The sequence below is a fragment of the Colias philodice genome, chromosome 19 (assembly GCF_061535455.1).
Source record: "Colias philodice isolate Cphi_HAF_F1 chromosome 19, ilColPhil1 Martin Lab GWU primary, whole genome shotgun sequence".
NCBI lineage: Eukaryota > Metazoa > Arthropoda > Insecta > Lepidoptera > Pieridae > Colias > Colias philodice.
Window position 1 is genome coordinate 2,977,120 of NC_143104.1, and position 7,997 is coordinate 2,985,116.

Below are 7,997 nucleotides of genomic sequence, written 5' to 3' on the forward strand. Positions count from 1 at the left end.
TTAATTTTACTCGTTCCATTAAAGTACAAAATTAATTAAAATGGTGACGTTTTCGTGATGATAAAATACAAGTTCAAAATATAATTTACATACTTATTTACATATTAATAGCGACGGTACAGTTTGATAAAATAAAAACAAAATAATATGTTATATAGGTACAATTTGTTTTAAAACTGACGATTTTTGCCTCCTTACAAATAATATCGATTTAAAAACGTTTTATTAACTTGATGTAACTATTTTAAATCGAAACCCTACTTGTTTGATGGTATCTTTTATTTTTTGTAAATTCATAATTCCGAAACAAAATATATTGCAATTATTACAAACAAAATGGTACTAAACTGATAAATTATTTAATAATGTCTGTTACAACAAAAATGTATTTGTCCAATAAAATATTAACAAGTCTGGAACATTATTTCTCCTAAAGCAACGTCACTACATTTGAATTATAATTATTGATCAATAAAACTTCCAATTTAAAATACACATTTATTAATCATCCATAAATAAAAACATCGTATTTAATCTCCCGTCCTCTGTCGCTCTTCATCCGTAAGGTCACATAGGTGTAGCCAATACCACCCTGTGTCACGTTCGCTGACGCTGAACTGTTTGTTAAATCGTAGGCGAGAATACCCTGAAAAAAACATTTTAAAGATTATAATAATACATAGTTTATACATCATACATACTATAGGTACTACAATATTACTATCCTATCCTACTATCCTACTAATTCCTACTATCAAAATTTTAATGTATCAAAAAATGAGGAAAATATCTTTGAAGCAGGTTAAATTATATTATGTAGGTACCTATAATAATATAATCAGTGTCAAAATTAGAGCTCAACCGTTGCAGATTTTTCTTTGGTTATCTCAAATACAGCATCTGTATTTATTTTTCTCTTAGTCATTCTTTTAATCTTATCTAATATCAGATTGTACATTGTAGCAACATCCAGAATGAGTCATATATCAAATTCATATTAAACCTATAGAAATATATAAAAATGAAAGTAAAAAATATTTGTGTAAATATATTAAGTACCTGAATACTCTGGTGATACGATGGCGTGGAGAAACTGAAATTCTCTACACGTTTGCTGAACATATGCGAGCCGTAATGTATCGTACGGTGAAACAAAAGTGGTCGGAACACATTCGACCCCATAAACGTATGGTTACACTCCACATACACTAACACAGCCACAAACAAACACGTAAAGAACAACCTCATTGCTACACCTTTTTCCCGCCGAAAAAAAAATAAAACCGAACAAATGACAATCGATATTCGAATTTGGAACGCTATTGAAACAAAAGAAATTGCGCTCTATATAATCTGTAGCGTTATCAAGGCGGGGGAAATTAGATATTTTTATCACAGAGACCGACGTACTTTAATTAAGTACTTTTTAATTGGGTAAAGAATTCTTTCCCCCGTTTTCATCATTTGATAAGTTAGTGTCATAAAAATATAATTAGATATTTTTTTATAAAATCGCTGATATCATTATTGTTTCTCGATATATTTTAATTACGTGTAACGGTATTTTAGTCATTATCCAAAACATTTAAGAATTTCCATTCTACATCTCAACCCTAGTAGAGTAAACACGCGTGAACGTAACTAAATAATTAATACACTATAATCAATTTAGAGGCACAATTTAGCGTATAATTTTATACCTATTGTTCCATTGTGCACTGAACAAACAATTTATTCACAGTTTTAATATTATATCGGCAAACTGTACAAATATTAAAAGATTTTATGTATTGAAAAATATCCTTGAATCATAAGACGGAGTCTATTTTTCTGGGCATACAATATAAGATTGTACCTGTGTTAAAACTTAAATTATCTATACTTATAATAAATCTGTAGAGAGGCCAATTCTGTACATGAAATATATTTAAAAAAAACTATGAAGGGGTGATAAGGGATCGCTACTGATGCCAAAAATGCAATCAGTAAAATTTTTGTCTGTCTGTCTGTCTGTCTGTATATTCGTTATAGAAACAAAAACTACCCGACGGATTTTAACTAAATTTGGCACAATTATTCTTCATACTCATGGACAGGTTATAGTAAAAGAATCATGTAAATCGGTGTAGAAACACCAAAGTTATACATGAAAACGTTATAAGTCATCGCGCGTGAATACAGAATCATGCCATAAGGATTATTTTTGTGTATCAGTTGCCGCGTTCGACGCGCTGCGCGGCGGGAGCTATAAAAATTAAAAAGGCGGCGGGTCTGCACCCGTTTCGCGTTGTCACGGCATCACGTGTGAATGGCTGAACCGATTTCGATTATTCTTTTCTATTATATTCCTTGAAGTACGAGGATGGTTCTTATGTAGAGAAAACGTAAATATGTACCACGGGCGAAGCCGGGGCGGACCGCTAGTTGTACATAATACTGATAAAACGAAAGAAAAAGTAATATATTTTATTAATCTCCAACGACCATAGAGGTAGTCTAGATCTTAAAATGGTTTTTATCAAAGAATATGTTTCTATGTACCTACATTTAAATTCAGAAAATAAAATCTCACGATAAAATGTTCCTAAGTTTTAAACATAAATTTTGCATAATATTTTTAATAATGTACAAGTACAATCCCCTTGACACATATAAGGTTGAAGGAATTCACAGATCTTGTAAAAAATAAAGAAAACTGCTTTCTCACGTTTGTACGAAATTGGTCACAGGATTTCGTTTCCTTTTGTATTCAGGCAGATGAAAATATTTTATTCCATTGAAAAATGTTCCTCGTCCGTGTCCGAAATATTCTAAATTTTTGTTGCTAAGATCTTTTTGTTCGTACAGTGTTGTGGGTGTGTTTATTTAGAAAATTATTCGATTTATTAGTGTAATAGAATAGATTATTTTATTCATCTAAGTATATAATATAGAGAAGTTTATTTTTGTGTAAGCGTTTAAAATTTAAAAAAATCTATACTATATTAATATTATAAACCTGAAGAGTGTGTTTGTTTGAACGCGCTAATCTCAGGAACTACGGGACCGATTTGAAAAATTATTTCGATGTTAGATAGCCCATTTATCGGGGAAGGCTATAGGCTAATATATCAACCAACAGGAGCGGAGCAATGCGGGTGAAACCGCGGGGCACAGCTAGTAAAAAATAAATGTTAGCCTATTTGGTCCTCTGCTACTATTTTAACTTGAATTACTTTATTTAGAGTAAAATTATTTAATAAACAAGAAAACCTTCTCCTCCATCCTTTATACATTTGTCTCACAATTTTTCAGTTTTCCACAATACAAGACGAATAAATCAAGATGGATGATCACATCGTTTATTTACCGCGACGAAATGGTTTTTGGTTCAATGGAAACGTGACGTGGAATCAACGAATGTCTTTTGTGTTTATGTAAATGTATGTGGAAATATGTAATTCTAAATTTGGTAGATATTCGTGTACAATTTGTATTTTTGCGCTATATATATATACTAGATTTCCGCCCGCGGCTTCGCCCGCGTTTGCAAAGGAAAACCCGCATAGTTCCCGTTCCCGTGGGATTTCCGGGATAAAAACTATCCTATGTGTTAATCCAAGTTACCCTCTATATGTGTGCTAAATTTCATTGTAATCGGTTCAGTAGTTTTTACGTGAAAGAGTAACAAACATCCATACATCCATACATCCATACATCCATACATCCTTACAAACTTTCGCCTTTATATTAGATATTAGATATATTAGATTAGATGTTTTTCACACAGGAAAAGACACTTCGGAAGAATTCAGTATAGGCACTTCCTGCCCTGCCTTATTCCTTTCAACACCTGAACAAAGATTTCAACCATCTCTATAAGATACCCTACCAACTCCTTTATAATAAGAGCAAAAGAAATTAAGACCTTGTAATATAACCTACAAATCATGGACAGGAAGCAGGAAGTAGCCAAGTCTGGTAGGAGTGCTCTCGTAACGGATGTAACAATTTTGGGACATCCTAGCTACTTGAGATCGATACTTGACCTTTGACCGCTTATTTCTCGATTATCAAGCTGGGTGGTAGGGATTTTGCGTACTTACTTTATATTGGTACTTTCGAATATTATTATGCTATAAGCTATTTATATTATGACTAGCGGTCCGCCCCGGCTTCGCCCGTGGTACATATGAAAAATAGATGTTGGCCGATTCTCAGACTTACCCGATATGCACAGAAAATTTCATGAGAATCGGTCCACCCGTTTCGGAGGAGTATGCAGACTAACATTGTGACACGAGAATTTTATATATAAGAGATAGAGGCTAGAGCTATTGTAACAAGTAGGAGGCCTTTGTCCAACAATGGACGCCCTAAAAAGCCTGAAACCATGATGCTGCAAGCACAAGCAAGTGTTTCTATAGGTTACCTATCTGTTATCTATACTAATATTATAAAGCTGAAGAGTTTGTTTGTTTGTTTGTTTGTTTGTTTGAACGCGCTAATCTCGGGAACTACTGGTCCGATTTGAAAAATTCTTTCGGTGTTAGATAGCTCATTTATCGAGGAAGGCTATAGGCTATATACCATCACGCTACGACCAACGGGAGAGGAGCCACGGGGGTGAAACCGCGCGGAGCGGCTAGTTCTGGTATATAAACTAGATCGCTATAAAGTATCATCAAAAAATTTTAAGTCGTTAAGAGTAAAACATGGATACAACTTTACGAACTTTCACTTTTATAATATTAGTAAGATATAAAGCTTCGTCGAGAAAAACTAGACGAGCGTACAAAAATTATATTGATTTTTCAATTTATGAGCATTAAAGAAATCACCACAGCCCTAAACGGTGAAGGAAAACAACGTGAGGAAATTACAGAAAACTGCAGAGAAAATAAACAAAACAAGCGTTGGTTACTTGGTCTGCTTTTTCTATGTAAGTAATTTTTTTTAATATGAATTAAAAAAAAAGAAAAAGGAACAAGGGTTAACATAAAGTGATTATAAAATGAATGTGAATAATTAATAAACATATAGAATAGTTTTGTATGCATTGTAGATACCTATTATTGTCTTTATACATATTATTTATTCAAAATTTCTTAAAAAATGTTTTTGTATTAATACGTAGATACATAAAGTGTGTTCCAATAATCCGAATTTATTCAGTTTCTATATTATAAAATAATTTTGGAACATTTAAAGGTCATAGAATGAAAGTAGGTACTACTCATAATACCCAATCACAATAAATTAATGAAAACTACCTTTTTACTGAAAACATAATAATCCACAGGAAGCGAAGCGTTCTTGAAATATTTTCTCGTAAAATTAAAAAAGGTCAAATGATTATAATTATGTCATGGCTCTTCGTCATTTTAGTTTCTATTTATATATTTGAATTCAACAAATTGATAAAAAATAACTTATTTAAAAAAAAATCAATTCATACAGCAATCCAAAATTTTCTATGATAAATAGTCATTTGTCCTTTAAATAATTAGATGTAGTTAATCGAAATGAAGTGACATTTTCAAAATTAGCATAGCTTTTACTGGCAAATAAGCTTAAAAAATGTCCTCATCAGAGCCTTAGAAACAGATGGCTTTTAACTTGATTGGAATTTAATAATGGTTATATTCGGGTACGCTTTAAAATATTTAATTACGCACTTTGACCGGTCTGCATAATTTTATTAAAAACGGTTAATGTAAACGAGTTTTTGATACTTATAACCCAATTAAGATAACGCTGATTGCTGTAATCTATATTTCCATTTTTTAAATGTTAACTTATGTTTCGGTATGGCTTCGTTTGTAATTTTCATTAAATAAAGTAATAACTAATAAGCATACACATCCGATTTTTAACTTTATCCATGTCAAATTTTATCAAAATCGATTCAATGGTTTTGCGTGAATGTGTAACATACAAACATAAAGGTATAAAATATTAATATACTTACAGTCAAATATTCGTATCTCCTTTATTGAATGTTACCAGTATAATTATTTATTTATTATTTTTATTAATATAGTCTGTATCTTTTAGTACATACAACTAAGTCATCTCCCATTCGTTTTGATTTTAAAACTGTTGCTTCAGTTGAGATAGCTGTAAAAGAAAGATATCTGAGTATTATTTGCTATAATGTTTGCCTACCGTAATATTTATAAGTAAAAATATAAAAAAAACAAATTGGGCTTGTAAATAAAATATCTAGAGCAGGTAGGTACTTTACTTGTATTATCAATAAAGTAAATTAAAACGTGTTCCAAATTATCCAAGTATGTTTTAAGTATTATTTCGCAGTACCTATTAATGTGAGGCTATGCGGCATGTGCCATTAAATAAGCTTTTCTTTATTTTCACCGAAAATACCTTTTAATTAGTATTTTCATAAAGACTTTATTTCGGATTTAATTTTCCTACAATTTTTTTCAGTTACACCGGTAGATGGCGCAACTATTTATACTATCCATTTCAACATGAACAAAGACTGGGTCAAAATCTAGTACAACTTACCACTACATTTATTAACCGGCAGAAAATTCTGCATCTTCTTTAACATTTTTCTATTTCGCTTGTAAAACTTAGCACGTCGCTCCGAGCCAAACTTTATAGCTAATTCAAAATGATTTATACGTCTTCTTAAATTTCTATTCGACATTATTATCCGCTCCCATATTTTGCACACTCGGCTTGCTATGCGAAGCGCTGCATCGCTTAAATATCTGGATTAATGAAATAGTACCTATTAGAGCTATTACGCACTGTCGACCAGTCGCTGGCGACTCAGTCGCCGGCGACTGTGACTTACTATAGTTTAAATAGGGGCTTGCGCACTTAGTCACCAGTCGTCCAGGCGACTCGGCGACTCGCCGCGTTGTGGCGACGCACAGGCGACTGGCGGTCGCCGGCGACCAATAGAAGCACGGCTTCAAATGGGAGCGTTCGCACTGCAAGAAACTGTCGTAGCGACTCTTGTAGGGACCGGATTCAGCACGAAGTACTTAGAGCTATTACGCACTGTCGACCAGTCGCCGGCGACCAGTCGCCGGCGACTGTGACTTACTCCTGGACGACTGACGACAGCTCAATATGTAGAAAATTTGAAGTGGATTTTTTTAATATCTGTTGAGAACTATTCGTTTTGTAAAAGATGAAATATTAGGAAGTTAATGTTAGGTACATACAGTTATAGGTTTGACTTGTAGGTACATATGATATATTCTGTGGTTAACTAAGTTAGTATTAGCACAGACTAATAATAATATACTACGTATACAAGTATTAGTATACTTAAGCCCAGTATAAGGTAGATTTCATACCTAAAAAAAATATTGTGTAGCCTGTAAGAAGGTAAGAAGCTGAAGGTACTTATATTTAAAGTAGTATATTTTTGAATAAGAAACTTCTAATTATTCATACTTAATTAATCTAGAATCATAAAAAACTATTTTCATGTTGTCGACAGTGGCTACTAATTATTAATAGTAAGTATAAGTATAATACGTGCTTAGACAAAAACTTACAAGAATATTTTCCAAGATAACTCCAGCGGTAAAGAAGAAATAGCATCGCGTTTCTTCTCTTGAAATATTTTAGTGCCAAAAACAAAAACTTTCTCGTACATTATGCCATATATGTGATATTATTCAAGAGCCTACTTCGCGGGTAAACGAAAATAAACATAAAAATGTGTTTCATTACACGCGCAGTGACAAGAATAGTGTCTGAAATATTTTATTCTAAAAAATGCATGTGGTATTTTTGAATAGGTAATACCTACGTGTTCAATCTTCCTTTTTTAAACTGTAAACATGATAATATTTTTTTTTTGTCATACTAACTAGGTATTAGCACAGTATTAGTAATATTATAATGTAAAATAATAAACAATAATGATTGATTGTAAATGATATTATGATTAAATAACAGAAAATATATGGTAATGGATTTTATTTGTAACGTATTTAATTATACATACAAAAAACTTACTTTATTTTTAT

The 7,997-nt window shown here is 32.0% G+C and overlaps 2 protein-coding genes across 3 annotated transcripts in view; both read right to left on the minus strand.

Annotated features, from left to right (window-relative positions):
* Positions 1–7,626, minus strand: part of LOC149479829 (uncharacterized) — a 63,966-nt gene extending 56,340 nt beyond the window's left edge. The window contains exons 1-4 of one of the 2 annotated variants that reach the window (XM_089707444.1): positions 7,521–7,626; positions 6,511–6,719; positions 5,951–6,099; positions 485–646 (exon numbers count right to left, since the gene is read on the minus strand). In XM_089707444.1, the coding sequence (XP_089563570.1) occupies positions 6,014–6,099; positions 6,511–6,719; positions 7,521–7,621 (396 nt within the window). In that variant the 5' untranslated portion in view covers positions 7,622–7,626 and the 3' untranslated portion in view covers positions 485–646; positions 5,951–6,013. Of the gene's footprint in view, positions 1–484; positions 647–5,950; positions 6,100–6,510; positions 6,720–7,520 lie in introns of those variants that run through there. The other variant, XM_089707445.1, reaches the window with a different exon arrangement.
* LOC149479830 (uncharacterized) lies at positions 485–1,369 on the minus strand. Its single transcript, XM_089707446.1, has 2 exons — positions 1,060–1,369; positions 485–646 (listed from the first exon to the last, which is right to left on the minus strand). The coding sequence occupies exons 1-2, from the start codon at positions 1,246–1,248 to the stop codon at positions 506–508; spliced, it is 330 nt and encodes a 109-aa protein (XP_089563572.1). The 5' UTR covers positions 1,249–1,369; the 3' UTR covers positions 485–505.
* Positions 7,627–7,997: the final 371 nt, after the last annotated feature.